The 18,186-nt window shown below is 36.6% G+C and overlaps 1 protein-coding gene across 18 annotated transcripts in view; it reads right to left on the bottom strand.

The window, feature by feature from the left end:
• CLASP2 (cytoplasmic linker associated protein 2) overlaps positions 1-18,186 on the bottom strand; it is a 183,368-nt gene that overhangs the window by 100,819 nt on the left and 64,363 nt on the right. For 11 of the 18 annotated variants that reach the window (XM_044920799.1, XM_021677581.2, XM_044920794.1 and 8 more), the window contains 3 exons: positions 6,721-6,800; positions 4,460-4,552; positions 1,203-1,348 (listed from right to left, as the gene is read on the bottom strand). In XM_044920799.1, the coding sequence (XP_044776734.1) occupies positions 1,203-1,348; positions 4,460-4,552; positions 6,721-6,800 (319 nt within the window). Of the gene's footprint in view, positions 1-1,202; positions 1,349-4,459; positions 4,553-6,720; positions 6,804-18,186 lie in introns of all 18 variants that reach the window. The other 7 variants (XM_044920820.1, XM_044920806.1, XM_044920845.1 and 4 more) reach the window with 1 other exon arrangement.

Genomic DNA, 18,186 nt, shown 5'->3' on the forward strand with positions numbered 1-18,186 from the left:
CCAAAAAGTACCTCCAGGTCAAAACTCTGCTGATTTATACTGCTCAACTGATTTGTTTCTTTCAAGAATCACAGTCTTGCTCCGTCCACTGTCCATTATCTATAAATAGCTGTTTCACATGTTTTATCCAATTTTTGCAAGAGAGCTAGCTCTGTACCAGTTATTGCAGCATTGCTAGATGCAGAACTCTCACCATGGAATATTTCTCAAGGTTACATTTTGTAGACTTTTGTTTTTTTATTTTTGCTTTTAAAAGATACCCAATTATATTTGTATACTGATGTATCTAGCATCTTGCTAAAGTCCCTTAATTAAAATAATTGTTAATATATTCTTGTTGTTTTCCATGGATAATTATACCACCTGTTAATAATGGCAGCTTTGTTCCTTTTCTAGCAAACCCTCATAGTTTTTATTTCCTGGGATTTTTCCCCCCATTCTGACCAGGACATCTAATGCAATTTTGATTAGAAATATTAATAGTGGGCATCTTTGTGTTCCCTATCTTCAAAGAAATGCTTATATAACAACAGTACACAGATCAGAAGTAGAGGTAAAAGAAATTTAAGTGTTGTACCATACTAGAATTTTGGAAGAATATAAACCTGCGGAATACATTAGAATCTTGATAGGTTAATGACACGTTATAATTCCAGGATAACTGTTAAAATATCAGAAATAGAGAGCTTAATATCCAAATTAGTAAAGAGAAAACTGAATAGTTCTCAGACCCATTAATTTTCTTCTTAAAGACTTAGTGACCAAAAAGGCACCCATGGGCTTTATACATATAACCACATTTTAATGTTTATATAGTGTTCTTAAGAAAGATTAAAAAAAAAAATCACACAGGGCGCCTGGGTGGCTCAGTCGTTAAGCGTCTGCCTTCAGCTTAGGTCATGATCCCAGGGTCCTGGGATCGAGTCCCACATGGGGCTCCCTGCTCAGCAGGAAGCCTGCTTCTCCCTCTCCCACTCCCGCTGCTTGTGTTCCTGCTCTCGCTATCTCTCTCTCTGTCAAATAAATAAATAAAATCTTAAAAAAAAAAAATCACACAAATGGATTCTTTATTTATATTAAAAATTAATTTTGGATTATATACATGCTGTTTTGGGGTTGTCCTGCTTTACTTAATGAGCACTGAATCACTGAGCACTGAATGAATTCATAAAAAAAACTTATCACAGAAAGAACATACTTACGCTACAGTAATGCAAGCTTCTCTAACCACTTGGGATCTAAGATCCTTTGCTGAAAGTTTAAGTGCTCCATCTAACAAGCGTAAATGTTGGAAAAAGCAGTCATATTGTGCAGCTCCAGCAACAAGCAATGATCGAATTTTCTTGAGCTGAAGTAAAGAGAATTTTCATTATTGGTATAAAGAGTGTCAATTTCAAAAAAAAAAAAAAAAAAGTTACCAAAACTTCATTATTTGAAAAATTTAAAAATTTTTATAACTATATTCAGACATTTTAATAGCATTAAATGTATCTTATAAATAAACATGCAAACTAAAGAAAGCTTTCTGGAAAAGAATGTTACAGATTTAGTTATATACAAAATGGATATATGTAACGTATGAAGAGCTAAGTACATTTTAAAGTCTTAAGGGTAAGTTTTAAAGTTTTTATTGTGGTAAAATACACATTAACATAAAATTTATCATTTTAAACATTGTAAAGCACACAATTCAGAGGCATAAGTACATTCAAAACGGGCAAAATTACCACTATCTACCAAGGAGACTATTTTTAAAAGGGCCAAATTTGGAAACTATATTCACCCATAAGCCAAAGTACAGAATCAACTGGACCTACTAGTCAGCCAGGTCCATATTTTAATATTTTCACACTTTGTGAAATAAATAGCTCTTTCTCCCCATGGATCCTTAAGCATTACTTTTTAATATAGGATTGACAAACGTTTTCCATATTAACACCAGACATACCTAATAAAATTACATCAATCAAAAGATACCCACATTTGCATATCTGTGCTCACACATACTGAGAAGCTAAAAGTTTACCTATCATATCCATTATTATATATAATTTCATGTTAAACTCTGAGGTTCTCTAAATTTTTAAAGAGATCTTTAAAACTAAATCAGATGGACTGACAATGAAAACCATAAAAAAGATATTACAATAGTAGGAAAAATTTTGTAACAAGTTATATAATCTTAACGCATATAAGGGAAACTATCATAGGTAGAAGAGAAATCAGAAGGCACCTAAACAAGATTAACCAAACAAATCACAACATGATTGGAAAAAATTACTTGCAACATATTAAGTACAATACAAAAGAATGATAATAAATGAGATAAAGACAAATAACCCAATATTAAATTGAGCAAAATAAATATATGAAAATGTGCTCAACCTTACTAGTGATAAGCGAATGCTAACTACAACAAAGATATATCATTTTTCTCCAACAGGCTAGCAAAAATTAACAGCTTCCAGTATAAGAAGAGATGCTCTTATTGTAAGTAAGACTGAGTCACTAACACCTTTGTTCAAAATATTTTGGCAACACTAAAATAAAATTATATCTACTCTTTACCCAACAACCCCACTTTGAAAAATTTAACCTACAAAAATAAAAACACCATTGTTATAAATGTGTGCAAGGATATTTATTGCGATATTGTCGAAATAGCAAAAAATAAAAAACTATAAGTCCATCAAATGGGAAATGGTTTAATAAATTACATGGTATCTTTTTAACTAAGAAATATATGCACATATTGATTTGCATTCAATAAATATCTGAGCAACTACTATATGCCTGGCATCTATAGCAATTGTACTGAATGGGCATAAATTATGAAAGAAAGTGAATGAAAACAAGCTATTAAGTAACGTATCTAGTATGATCTCATTTATTTTTATAGAAGTGGGGGAAAAAAACTGTGTTTATCTTATCATACATATACATAGAAGAGGATATACTCCAAAATGAAAACATTTGTTTCCTTAATAGGGAGTAAACTATTAACTTTTTCCTTATAATCTTCTGTACTGTTCCATTTACTACAATGAGCCCATGTCACTTTTCTAATTAAAAAAATTAAAAGACCACCTGTGTTTCCAAAAGGGTTGCTTTGAAGTAAAACAAAAAATTCATTAAAAAAAAAAAATCTCTACACCCAACACGGGGCTTGAACTCACAACTCCTTGGACTCATGACCCCAAGATCAAGAGTTTCATGTTCTACTGAATGAGCCAGCCAGGCACCCCAACAAAAAACTCTTAAGTACAGAGTTTGTGTTTTATATTGACAACATTTAATTTGTCATGTTTCTCCACAGATTACCTATGACAGAGGTCTTTCTATCGCAGACTAATCTCAGAACTGAAGACAGAATAATGAATCATATTTAGCAAATATGGAGCAACATTTTCTGTTAAAATATTTTAATACCTTAAAATATGTAAACTTCCTATTAAAGAGAAGCTGAAAAATCTTTTGTTTGTAGCATCAAAAAGGGCAATTTTCAAAGGGCCATATAGGATTAATTAATCAAAATGGAGATTGAGAACTCTCAGAGCAGAAGTCTTCAAATGGAACCCTTTGGGGTGCCTGGGTGGCTCAGTAGGTTAAGCATCTGCTTTGGCTCAAGTCATGATCCCAGCGTCCTGGGATGGAGGCCTGCATCGGGCTCCCTGCTTGGCAGGGGAGTCTGCTTCTCCCTCTCCCTCTGCCCTTGCTCGTGTGCTCTCTCTCTCACTCTCTGTCAAATAAATAAATAAGATCTTAAAAAAAAATGGAACTTTTTCTCTGGCTTCTAGAGGACACATCTGGAACCTCAGATGTAAATCTGGCAAGCTTACAAATTTTAAAATATACAGTCCTTTGTCAATGTAGATATTATTTTAAAAGTATCAAATATTTTATCAAGGAATTTAGGATACAATATTCTTAACTCAAGGATAGGAGACTTTTTTCTTTTTAAATCACAGGTGAAAAATATTCATCATATTCAGAGACATATGTGAGAAAATAAAGAAAATAAGCCAGACAAACAGATATATTGTCATTAATTGATGTCAATACTATGAAATTATCGAGCATGTGGGCAAAGTGAACTGTTTTACAGGAAAACCTTATAAGAACTGAGAACACTGCCTATTGATGAACAACTATGTAAACCCACACAAACCCATCACCCAGACATCAGTGAAGCTCACACTTTCTTGGTCAGTCAATAAGTAGCACATGTGGAGAGACTAACAAATGAGTAAGATAAGCTCCACGGATCAGCAGAAACAGTAAAACCTGACCCTAACTCAGAAAATTCCTATTACCTCAAAGTGTTTTCCAGAAAGAAATGTTAGCTTTCATATGCTCTATTTCATAAGCAAATACCATGTAGTAATATTACTGAATTTCCATGTTTTTGGAACATTAAAAAAAAAGAGAAGGATAACAAAATAAAAAATAAAAAACTTACTGCATTGGCACGCTGATCCCAGTCGTGTTTGTCATCTGACAATATTTCCCTGATTTTATTTAATGTTTCTTCAAGTTCTCGACTAGAATAGATCTTAAAGATACAAAATTATAACATTAATATTTCTTGCTATAAGCAATATCAAAACTATGCCCCAATGTTTATAGTAATCTTTCAAGTAATAACGTTATTTCCTATTCTAGCACCATTAATGGAAAATAGATATACATTATATACAATAAAGTAAAATGCTGTTACCCTTGTTACCTTGTTATTTACCCTTGTTGCTATTTCTCTGCTCATGACTAACTTTAGATATACTCTTAAAATGCTTTGTCATTTAAAAACATGATGCAAATATCCTAAGAACTAATGATAGGCCTAATTTCTCAAAATGACTTCAGGTATGTACCTACTGCATTCATATACACTATTGCAAAAGGACATGGTTTAGGTTAGCTCCCCCACACTGTAGCCAGGAAAGCTACATGCTTTGTTTCCTCAGGAGCCAACTGTTTGCCAAAAACACCATTATCCTTTCACTCACTTAAATATTCACATAACAGGGATGCACGATGCTAGGCATGAAGGATATTATGGCGAGCAAAAACAGGCATGGTCTTTGCCTTATGGAGCTTATAATCCAGTCAGGGAGGGAAAAAAATTAATCAAATGATATAAAACCGCAAACAAAGTACTGTCAAAGAATTACAGTTTCATGAAAGTCTATATGGGAGGTGTGAATTAGTTAAAAGAGTCAAGCTTGAACTGAGAGCGAAGGATGAGTTGAACATCATCAGGCAAAGTAGGGAGATTAGCCTTCCCTAGTGTGAAGAGCATGTGCAAAGACTCTGTGACAGAAGGAAACTGAAAGAAGGCCAAAGCACAGGAGTAAAAAGTGCAAAGGGGGACAGGGGAAGAGCCAATGACCCAACCATAATCAATTGGTGCACATTATTTCTCTACAACACAAAGGTTCAGAGGTGGGCATGTGATCTAAATCAGTTCAATCAGAAGGATTCTCACAAATTTTACAGGATCAATCAGAAAAGACACAGAGGGCAGTGAAGGTGTGACGCTCAAACAGTTGCAGCCATGTTGCTGACCATGAGGGAAGATCATGTGGAGGAATCCAGAAATGAGAGAGGTAGAGAAAGGGGTCCTGGTGATACCATCCAAGTAATATCAAACAGATACCTTCATCAAAAGAGTCTTTCAACAGCCATTAATTTCCCCAACAACACTACAAATGGGAGCAGGGCATGAGACAAGGTGAGGAGGTAGGAGGGGGTCAAGATAACATTCTGTTAGAGAATGACTACTGCAGGATTCTGAGCCAGTTCTTTCCTGCCTCCAAACTCCCCTCACAACAGTCCTTCTGCCCAATTTCAGAAGGCAGGCAGGCCCCTCTGCCATTCTGCATCTTATTATGATGCATTGCTCTGGAATACAGTCCTTCCCCAACGAGAAAAAGAGAAAAGTCAAAAATTTACTTTGGTGAGAGGGTAGACAACTTTTCAAACATTCTTTTTGGAGATAATATAAGCAAAAGAAGTGTGAATACTACTAAGTTAGAAATCTGATGCAGTAGAATAAGTCCTAGATTTCTGACTTTTATAACTGAAGTAAGTCATGGTTTTCACACAGAAAACACTAGAAGCGCAGATTTGTAAGGGTAAGATCATGAGCCCCATTTTGGACGGGCTGCGTCTGAGATGCCTCTGAGACATCTATAAGGACATGTCAGGTAAACAGTCAGTGGAGAAATTATTTTGGCACTCAAGAGAGATGCGTCATCTATGTAAAGGCAGGAGCTGAAGCCATGGGTCTGAAGGAAATGACTTAGTAAGAAAGTGGAGAGGAGAGGGCCCACAACTGACCCCTAAGAAATTCCAATATTCAACAGCCAGGTAGAGAAAGGTATGCCTGTAAAAGAGACAGAGATAAAGTGGACAAAAGGGGAGGAGGTAAAAACAAAACAAAACAAAAAAAGGGAGAACAATGTATCACAACTTAAAAAAAGTGGATGTAGTTGAACATTGCAATGTCATAATTCATTATGGATTCTATTTTAGCCTCAGAGAAAAATCGTTTGAAAACCTAATTGTACCAACAAATAACAGCTTGGTAATAATAAGCTAAGTATTTTACTTACATAGTCATTTAAGGAAAAAGAGAATTTTTAAAAGGGACAAAAGTAATTATATGAACAGGTATGCAAGCAATATTCTTGGGGAGTGCCACTTTATTGGTATCCTTACCTGAACAGAAGGGACATCTGTAAAAGCTTTTATAAAATCTTCTTCATCAACTGCTCCAGCACCTCCTTCTTTAGAAGCACCTGCTAATCAAAAGGAAATTTATTTTTTTAAAGTTTAAGCATGTTAGCACCAAAGAAAATATGAAAAATATAACTCCTCTGATATCAACAAAGGCATAATTTTGAGAGACATTCCATTTTATAAGACAGCATTAAAAAAAAATCACCATCTTTCAGAAAAGTCAAGGTCCATAGCAATGGTTGATTAACTCTCTATAAAGTAGGCTAGTTGTAAACTTCAAACTGTAAGAACAGAGCCCTCCTATCCTTATTCAATGCAGTAGCAAGCACACAAGAAATACAGGTGAAAAGATAATCATTTAAAAAGGTAAATGGCAATTTTAAATGACACTAAATGTCAATAAATGATGGCAAATAACAGAGTAGAGGATCCATGTATGCTGCAGTGTTCAGGAAAGCAAATGTGAAAGAAATGAGGGCCTTAAAATTAAATTTATATATGCAAACAAATCTTCCTTTACTGCACATAAACAATAAAAAAGTAAACTTAAGAAGTAGTAGCTGTTTAAGAGCCAGTAATTAAGCTACTTTCAGCTCCAAATCCTATCTTTATTATTCAGTGATGCTGGGCCTAGCCAGGATTGGGCAAACCATTTTTCTGCTGATTTTAATGGCTTCCTGCTAAACTCTGTTAATAGGGATGCTGGGAAGATGGAAGCTGACAGAAGAAGGGACATGCTCCTTCTGGCTCCCTGTTCTTGTCTGTAAAACCCTAGCAACTCTGTCAGGAGGCTCCCAGCACCTGATTCCTGTTGCGATTTTTCTAACCCTCACTGATCCAGCTCACAGGGCCCGTCAGAGACGCCAGCCAGCTAGTACTCCCTCACAGAGGTCTGAGCCACAGCTCTGCAGGACCCCACCTCTCTGTTTTAATACTTTTAACCTCCTCATTTTGTTCCTCCAGCTCTAGGAGTAGGAGCTGTTGACTGTAATTGCTACCTCGATGACACTTCAGTGTTCTCTTTTTGCATTTTTAATTCACCATACCCATTTAACAATTCTTCATATGAAATTCTCTCTGTAAAAATAATTGTTGGGGAGCCTGGATGGCTCAGTTGGTTGAGTGTCCAACTCTTGATTTCGGCTTAGGTCATGGTCTCAGGGTTGTGGGATAGAGCCCCGTGTAGGGCTCCTGGCTCAGTGGGGGTCTGCTTGGGATTCTCTCCCTCTCCCTCTGCCCCTCCCCCCACTTGTGTTTTCTCTCTCTCTCAAATACATAAATAAATAAAATCTTAAAAAAAAACCCACAACAGTTATTTTTAAAGATTTATTTATTTTAGAGAGAGAGAGAGCACACACGCATGCACGAGCTGGGGGAGGGTCAGAGAATCTCAAGCAGACTCCACGCTGAGCATGGAGCCCGATGCGTGGCTGATCTCACAATCTAAGATCATGACCTGAGCTGAAACCAAGTGTTAGACGCTTAACCAACTAAGCCACCCCGGCGCCCCTGTGGTTTCTGTCTCCTGACTGAACTCTGGCCAATACAGGTGGTACTTAGTTTCTAACTCTGTATATTTATTTCTTCATGGTAATAATTTAACACACTGAAATGGATTTCAACCACATAAGATGCATATCCTAAGGAATAATTAGCTTAAAAATCTATCCAATTAAAAAGTTAAATAATAATAGCTCCCCAATTAGGTTTATCATCTACCAAAGGAAATATTATTTTCAAAACTGGGTTTAAAAATTTAACATCCTAATAAAAAAAAAAAAGCTAAAGATTTCCAAAGGTATATAAGAAGCTCCTCATCCTGAAAAAACAAAAAAAAAACCCTTTGAAGATAATCTTTTGGCATGTGAGTTTTAACGGCAATAAGAGATGGACCACAGAAAAATGTAACAAAGTTGTAAGACAATATAAAACTACAAATGAAAAGCAATGACAATTTAATAAACTAAGAGAGACAGGAATGCATTCTTGCTGTACAAAATTCATTTACAATAGTAAATAAATTAGTTATTCCCTAAATATTATTAAAAAATCCAATAACAATAAAACTCTCGACCCTATCCCCATGATCAGTACTAATAACAGATTAACTGAAAATAATCAGTTTAAGCAAAGAAACAAAAAATAAGATACCTAACCACATTATTTTAACATCTTATACTACATTCATTTATCAATCTCTTAATATGGGTTTCATTTTTCTTGAAGTTTTTGTTTTGTAATCTCTATACCCAACGTGGGGCTTGAACCCATGACCCCAAGATCAACAGTAGCTCTCTCTTCTGACTGAGCTGGCTAGGCGCCCCTGGGTTTCATTGTTTTTGATAATGGGTTCCCTGACAGGAAAGCAGAAGCCTAGATTTCTACAATTTCTTCCCAATCTTTTGCAGTTGTCTTGCCCAGCCCAGACCACTGAACAGAAATTTCTTTTTCTTTTTAAAGATTTTATTTATTTATTTGTCAGAGACAGAGGGAGAGAGAGAAAGAGACAGAGAGCAGGCACAAGCGGGGGGAGCGGCAGGCAGAGGGAGAAGCAGGGTCCCTGCGTAGCAAGGAGCCCAATGCAGGACTTGATCTCAATACCCTGGGATCATGACCTGAGCCGAAGGCAGCCGCTTAACCGACTGAGCCACTCAGACGTCCCTGAACAGAAATTTCTTTAGGGACTTGTCCTTATCATGTAGTTCTTAAAAATTCAACACAGTTTTCAAAAAACAGTTTTCTTTACACATTCATTAAATATAGTCTGTTCAGTTATATACCACTTCTTGCAAATTACTCTGTTACAGTAACAAGAGGAACCACTAGGCAAGTTTTGAGAACAAGTGGTTCCTGGAGGAGGCCACTGGTGGAGGAGACCTGTGCAGACGTACCAGAGCACAGCCAACTGACAACATCAGTGTGCTCAAGTGTGGAAGACAGAAATTTTACAGAGGAATGAAAAAGTGAAGGGGAGATCAGCATGAAGAGTTACTACAGGGCGCCTGGGTGGCTCAGATGGTTAAGCGTCTGCCTTCGGCTCAGGTCATGATCTCAGGGTCCTGGGATCGAGTCCCGCATCGGGTTCCCTGCTCAGTGCAGAGCCTGCTTCTCCCTCTCCCTCTGTCACTCCCTCTGCTTGTGCTCTTCTGTCCATCTCTCTATCAAATAAATAAATAAAATCTTAAAAAAAAAAAAAAAAAGAGTTACTACAGCTTACGGGCAGTTTACAAAAGGTATCAAATGTAGAATAAAATGTTAACTCCAACACATTAACCCACCAGCCACAACACAATGTCAAACACCTTCAAGAGAATGCAGAGCATCTGAACAAATCCCAAATAAAGCCAGAAAAATGTGCCATTGACTAAGAACATGCATAGTAAAGTCTAACTTTAAAAGTCACAATTCACTCTGATCATAATGTCTTAGTTTTAATATCCAGTCAGTTATGTCTTATGAGTAGGGACAAATAACCTAAGGGGGAGGGTAGGTGAAGTAGAAATCAAATGGCTTTTAAAAGTCCTGCAGAAGCTGCAGAGACAAAAGGCTACAAATATCACTAAATGCAGCCTTATTACCAGTTCAGATGTGACAATTAGGTCTCTAAACCTAGACATGGAAATTACCAAATTCCATAAGAACTTGCATGGTTTTAAATAGTTGACCCCAATCTATCTCACTCTTACCTTTGAGAACCATTTTGTATAAGCAAAGCTGTTGCTAATGGGAGCGTATTGGGTATGTGAATAGTGTAAAGACAGGACATACTGAGGTTGGCCTCGTTTATCTCTTATATGTACTGCAAGTAAACCTTTTTACAATCCTAGTTTGCCTAATAGGGAATAATCTGCTGAATAAACTGTTCATTCTCACAAGCATTATTCCATTTTCTGATATAGATTTATTAAAGTTCACCTAAAAAATACTACAAAATACTTTTAGCACCAGGAAGGAGAATGAATACTATAGGCAGAGAGTCAAAACAAGTGATGGGCTCTAATGCCAAATATTACCGCAAGAAAAGGACAGTGAGTGTATACACAAAGCGGAGCTGCATTTAAATAAAGTTAAGTTTGAGAGCTGGAGCACAAGTAGAGGCTGCAGGACTGAAGGGATGAACAATGCTGGCTTCCAACTTGACTAAAGCTCTTTAAATACAACTGGGTTAACAGTCACACCATAAGATATTAATGGGCAAAAACACAACAGAACAGCTTTGCTCAGTTGTCTAACTACTCTAAAACAGAGGTCAGTAAATTTTTTCTGTAATGGGCCAGATAATAAGTATTTTAGACTTTGTGGGCCATATGGTTTCTGCTGCAATTACTCAACTCTGCCACTGTAGCATGAAAGCAGCCACAGACAACATGTAAATGAATGAGTAAGGCTATATTCCAATAAAGCTCTATTTATGGACCCTAAAATTTGAATTTCATATAGTTTTCACATGTCACACAATATTATTCTTCTTTTGAATATTTTTATCATTTAAAAATTAAAAAAACATTCCAAGCTCATGCATAAAACAAAAACAGACAGTTGGCTGGATGTGGCCTGTGGCCTAGTTTGCTGATCCCTGCTCTAGAACTCACCCTAAACTAGTATTCACTTGGATGGGGGCCGGGGGTGGGGGGGGGTGGAGATTAGAGGCTTCTGACGTTCATGAGATAGCATGATTTCTAGTATGCTAGACCGACTAGGGTAGGTACTCTCAGAAATTCCTAAATATTACTTAAAGGTTTAAGTATAAAGTGAAAACGTCATTCTACTTAGTCCTTAACAACTAATAAGATGAAGTGCTGGATACAAAGGTGACTGAGACAAAGGGTAAAGCAGTATGTTTCAGATATAGGAGAACAGGTCTCAAAAGTGGAAAGGGGCAGGTTCTTCTCATGCTACTATGAAGAGACTAGCCCTAAAGAGAAAAATAGATGATAAACAACAGGGGGTAAATATGGCTTAAACCCCAATAAAATTAATATAAAACCCATAATTTTTAAAGAGAGTTAACCAATAAGAGCATTACCAGTGCTTCTGAAGAGTGCTACCAAGAGACAGAGACAGTTTAGCATAAGAGCCTTCCTTCAAGTAGGGCTGAAAAAGATACACACAGTGGCAACACAAGATTTTTAGGTAAAAGAAGGAAATATTTCAGGAGGCAGAGCCCAGAGTTCAGTGCAGAACCAAGAACAGAGGAAAACATTCGTTTAGAGAACCACACCCCAAGAGAGAAAGAAACCTTCATCAAAGAAACACCATCACTGAAGTAAGGGAAACTGACAACAGGTTCCTGTTGGATTCGAAAATTGCTATGTCAGTGAACTTCCTGTTCCTCCCCTTCTTTTTTTTTAATTTATTTTTTAAGAAGGATTTTATTTATTTGTCAGAGAGAGCATGCAAAAGCAGGTGGAGCAGCAGGTAGAGGGAGAAGCAGGCTCCCCACTGAGCAAGGAGCCTGATGTGGGACTCCATCCCAGGACCCTGGGATCATGACCTGAGTCGAAGGCATTCACTTAACCATCTGAGCTACCCAGGCATCCCCCCCTTTTATTTTTAAGAATTTAATTTATTTGAGAGAAAGAGAGAGAGGAAGCATCCACCGGGAGAGGGGAGAGGCAGAGGGAGAGGGAGAGGGAGAAGCAGGCTCCCTACAGGGAGCCTGATGCAGGAATCTGGGATCATGACCTGAGCTGAAGGCCAACGCTTAACCGACTGAGCCACCCAGGCACCCCTATTCCTCCCCTTCTTGAATGGAATATCTATTATGGATATTCTGTCCTTATACCACCATTGTATACTGAGCATGTGGGTTGCAAGTTAAGATATCATTTTAGTTCATAGGCCTCTGGATGGGGAGCAGCCACACCAGAGAACCCTTGCAGGTGACCTGATACAGACTAAAGATCATGGACTTTGAACCTGATGCTATATATGAGTTAAAACTTTTGAGAAAAGTCTGTGAGTGTATCTTGTATGTGAAAGGCATGTGAATTACTGTGGTCAGAGGACAAACTGCAATAGATTGTTTGCAAGGATAGCTGTAACAATTCCTCATATTCTTGAATGCTCCTTTCACAACGTAACTTTACAACTCTTCCCATCCAAGAGGGCTCCCCAGCCAACAGGTGGGGAGGAGTAACCTGGAATTCTTGAGTTGAGACAAGACCTAGGAGAGGCTGGAGGGGTCCCTGATTGGTGAATCCCCAGTTTTGAGCACCAATAAATCTCTGAAGAAAAGCTTCTACAATCCCCAATTTAAGCCCGAAGAACTCCCTTCAAGCAATTTCACAAAGTTCAAATACACAAGGCAAACCATTTTGCACTAAGAGTCACAGGTAACAAATAATAGATATAGCACTATATATATTGTCTAGTTACAGACTACAAAGCATATGTGAATATAACATTTAAAGAAATAATGTGGACAGAATCACAAAGATACCAATCAACAAAAGACATTAGGAACAAACAGATGAATATGGGGGAGGAAGTACCTGCCCTACCAGCTATCAAGATTTAAAAAGCTAATTATGACAATTAGGTTTTAGTGCAGGAACAGAACAATCAATCAAATGAACAGAGACTCAAAAATGGCCCACAAATATATGAGACTTTGATACATGACAAAGAAGTGATTCAGATCAATGGTGAAAGTAGAAACTATTAAAATAATAATGTCCTAAAATTCAACAAAATGCTGAGATAATGGTTTATCAAGAAAAAAAAGCATTTCCTTACTAAATATTAAAAATTATAGTAGACATTTTTATTCCCATGGGAAATGGTAGTTATCCAAATTCAAATCAAATATTCAACTACATATTCCAAAAACTAGAGACCAAAAAGAAGAACAAATAAAATTACCCACAGCACATACTTGTAATACAACTAAGGGAAGACTAATAACACTTCAAACTTCAATTTACAAGTAAATGGGTAAATATGAACATCCAAGGCCAGCAATGTCAACTATAGAGTCCTCACAGAGAAAAATCAGAGGAAACTATATGGAGGACGAAGATCCTGGTAGTGGTGGAACACAGACCTCTAACTAGGATTCCCCCCAAGACCCTCAGGTAAGTAGCACTTAAAAAGGAGAGGTATCCCTTCGAAGCTTGGTGGAAAAAGGAAAGGAAGAAAGGGAAGACGAGGGCTCTACTGAAATAAGATGCTACAACAGAATTAGAAGAAGAAAGCTGCCCAGGTATCATTTAGGAAAGCAGCTGCCATTTCACCATACCAACAGAAGAGGGCATTCTTGAATGAAGAAACTAAAAATTCTTCCTGGCCTCAAAGAATCACTTGTTATAAAAACCATTTTTAGGATACTTTAGGAAATTTGAATATAGAATGGAAGGGCTTAAAAGGACATGAGTATATAGTTTAAGAATTTGCAAAAAATAGGGACGCCTGGGTGGCTCAGTCGGTTAAGTATCTGCCTTCGGCTCAGGTCATGATCCCAGGGTTCTGGAATTGAGTCCCGCATCGGGCTCCTTCCCCAGCGTGGAGCCTGCTTCTCCCTCTCCCTCTGCCTGCCGCTCCCCCTGCTTGTACTCTCTCTCTGACAAATAAATAAATAAAATTTTTAAAAAAATTTACAAAAAATAAAAGGGCTAGAAGGAACAAGTTAAGTAACATCACAAAGAAATCAGACAAATCCAGAACAAACCCAGACAATCTAAGACAACTGGCCTAGACTCTTCAAAAAAACGTATCAATGTTATGGGTATAAAAATTGGTAATGTGATTGTTTTATACATAATATTATGGAATCTTCTTGCATATGATAATGATATCATGGATATAATGCAGCATGCCTTTAACTCTTAGGAGAAGCATATTAAATATTTATGGCTGGAATGTCATAATGTCTACAACTTATTTTCCAACTGCTGAGATTAAAAAAAAGAATATATATGGGAATATGTTTATATAGAGAGTTAAAACAAATATGACAAACACTAGTTATTCAATCTAGATGATAAGTGTTCATTGCATTGTCAACTTGGCTATATGCTCAAAATTTTTCTTAATAAAAAGTTTGGGAAACCACTCACTATAAAGCTAGAGTAGGTAGAAATACAGATCTGGAAAATAAGAAAAGAAACTATAGAAAATAACTGAAATACATACAATAGTATTCATTCAATGAAGTAAAGAATGTTTTCTTTAATTGCATGGACATTAATTTGCCATGCATAAGAACATAAATTAAAAGGAATATACTGTCACCTTATACAAAAATAAATTCCAGATATACTGAACAAATTAAATGTAAAATAATGTTTAGAATAAACTGGAAAACATTTGCATAGCCTTGGGACTGGAAAATAGTCCTTTTTATTCAGGACAGGAAATTTGGAAGTCAAAAAGGACAGAACAGATATTTTACCTACCACAACAAAAATTTTTAAGTTTTGATGTAAATTGCCACAAAGGAGACACTGAGGAAATATTTATGACTTTTAACAAAAGAATAAAAGATCTGAATATTTAAAAAAGTGTAACAGACTGATGAGAAAGACAAAACAGCCCAATTAAAAGATGGGCAAATAACAACAACATGTAATTTGCGGAAGAAGATATGCTAACTTCATTAATGAATTTAAATATTCTGAACCTCAAGAGAATAAAAACTCCAGGAAGGCAGGGTCTTTGTTTTGGTTCATTGATGTTTTCCAGAGGTCACAAAAGCAGAAACATGCTAAAAGCTTTCAGAAAACATTTGCTAGCTGCTGGTCAGATGGATAGGTGGATGGAAAAGTACAAGTTAAAACAAAATAAAAAAAAGCACCATTTTCACCTATCAAAATGACAACAATTAATGAGGCTGTTACATTCAATGCTGGAAAAGGTAAAATAATGTCTTTATTAAAAACACAATCTTTAATTGAACACTGGGAGGAATCTATTCCACAATTAGAAGCACCAGAATGTCCAAATATAATAAGGACATGGAGACTGGCATTCTTTGTAATGGCATAAAGTTGTAGACAACCTGAATGACCCTGACTTGTAAACAGTTTATTACATCATGGTACATCAATAATGTGGAATACTGTATGGCTATTAAAAGGATGTGAGAGCTGTCATTCTTGATGTTGAAGGATGAATATTCTGTGAAAAAAAGCAAGTTGCAAAGTATTTCCTAGTGTGTTTAATATGGGCAAACATAAAATCTAATCTGCGTACCTACATAAATGAACATAGAGTACAATGTAGAAGGATACATATCAAACTTAACACCTGTTACTGCAGAGCAACAGTATTAAAGAGGCAAGATACTATTAGACTAAACCTGTTGAATTACTTGAATCTTATTTACCTTAAAACTAAAGTTTAGATAGACAGCACCAGGGGCCCCTGGGTGGCTCAGGCAGTTGAGTATCCGACTCTTGATTTTGGCTCAGGTCATGATCTCAGGGTCCTGGACTGAGCCCCGTGTTGGCCTCTGCACTCAGTGGGGAGTCCGCTTGAGGATTTCTCTCCTTGTCCCTCTGCCCCCCTCCACCCCTCTCTCAAATAAATAAATCTTAAAAAAAAAAAAAAAAAAAGAACACCAGCGCTTCTTATGATGGATAGTAAAAGATGTGGCATTCATTGTAATTTAACAGAAAAAGGCTACTGGCCAATCCCTAATTTCCAAACGCCAATAATAGTGTCTTGCTATATGGGATTTTTTTTTTTTTTTTAATTTTTTAAAGATTTTATTTATTTATTTGAGACAGAGAGAATGAGAGACAGAGAGCATGAGAGGGAGGAGGGTCAGAGGGAGAAGCAGACTCCCTGCCGAGCAGGGAGCCCGATGTGGGACTCGATCCCAGGACTCCAGGATCATGACCTGAGCCGAAGGCAGTCGCTTAACCAACTGAGCCACCCAGGCGCCCCTGCTATATGGGATAAAAATATGTATCACATGCAGTACTGGATAGGAGATGACCCAGAGATGATTCAGAAAAAGCCTCTGGCCAAGCACTGGGTCCTTGTTTCATCTCTGCTTATTAACTGTCTTATCTTGGATACATCATTTAACTCTTAGAGGCTCAGTCTCTTCACCTGAATTGGGGCCAGATAATCTTTAAGATAAAGGCTAAAACATTCTGGTTTAGTATCTTTCCTTACATCAGGGGAAGAAGAGAAGAAGAAAAACACAACAAAACACACAAACAGAAAAGTTATTTGGTTTTATATAAAGTTCAAAAGCAAGAAACTGAGGTTTATCAGTTAAAATTTTGGATTCCAAGATTAAACACTAAATTCTGTGAGATTTCTCTTATTAAATATATACTGATTCTCATAATCTTTACTTTAAAAAAAAAAGATTTTATTTATTTGAGAGAGAGAATGAGAGAGAGAGAGCATGAGAGGGGGGAGGGTCAGAGGGAGAAGCAGACTCCCCGCTGAGCAGGGAGCCCGATGCGGGACTAGATCCTGGGACTCCAGGATCATTACCTGAGCCGAAGGCAGTCGCTTAACCAACTGAGCCACCCAGGCGCGCCCGTATTTGGACATTCTTAATAAAACCTCAGGTCAGACATAAATGAAGTAAAACAAATATATCAAAACAATGACTAAGCACTCCTGAATTTGGAAAGGTGGTAGTTAATTGTAAGAACTAAAACTATTTCAAAGCAGTCTTTGATATTAGATGAAAACAACCATAGAGAGAAAATGCTGTCTACTTGAATGAATGAGCAAGTGAGAAAGAACAACAGAACTCTGAGAACTAATGATTTAGCCAATGACGTGTCTCCATGATTACATACAAGCCTCAGTAAAAAATGATTAACCTCAAAATCTGGTACAAATTACAAACAATAACAATTATATTATCATCTAGTTCAATCTCTGTATTTAAAAAAGAATAGCAGCCAAAATTATTGGTACAGGAGGGTGATTTCAACAATACTAAAAAGCATTTCTACTTATAATGAAAAAAATTCAGGTTTGCTTTATTTCCAAATAAAATAGCTGAGAATCGTAGTAGTTGAGCTTTAAAATGACTGATTTATGGATGTTGAAAGGTAGTGATCATTACTGTAGATTATAATCTCAGAGCTAAAGGATCTAGAATACTTATTTACTCGGTGAGATTAGTGTGGGTAGCAGTATAGCAAAGTATTTTTTGTGCTTAGTGCACTTATTAGATGCATGACCCTGTGCAAGTTAACTTCTCTAAACTTTAGTTTGCTCATCAGTAAAATTAAGATAATAAAGTACCTAACTGGAGGGGTTTTGATTTAAATAAGAGAACATATGTGAGAACACTCAAACATCTTTTTAAAAAATTACCTAAAATACTCCAGAGATACAAATATTTTAAACAATCAGGTACCTTCAGCAATTATATTCTAGGCCATTAAGCCAAAAGAAAACGTGTTTACCGTAATTCCTATTATGAAGTTATAAATGCTATTCAGAAAATAACTATTTAAGGGAATTCAT

This window comes from Neomonachus schauinslandi, chromosome 1 (assembly GCF_002201575.2).
Source record: "Neomonachus schauinslandi chromosome 1, ASM220157v2, whole genome shotgun sequence".
NCBI classification, from domain to species: domain Eukaryota; kingdom Metazoa; phylum Chordata; class Mammalia; order Carnivora; family Phocidae; genus Neomonachus; species Neomonachus schauinslandi.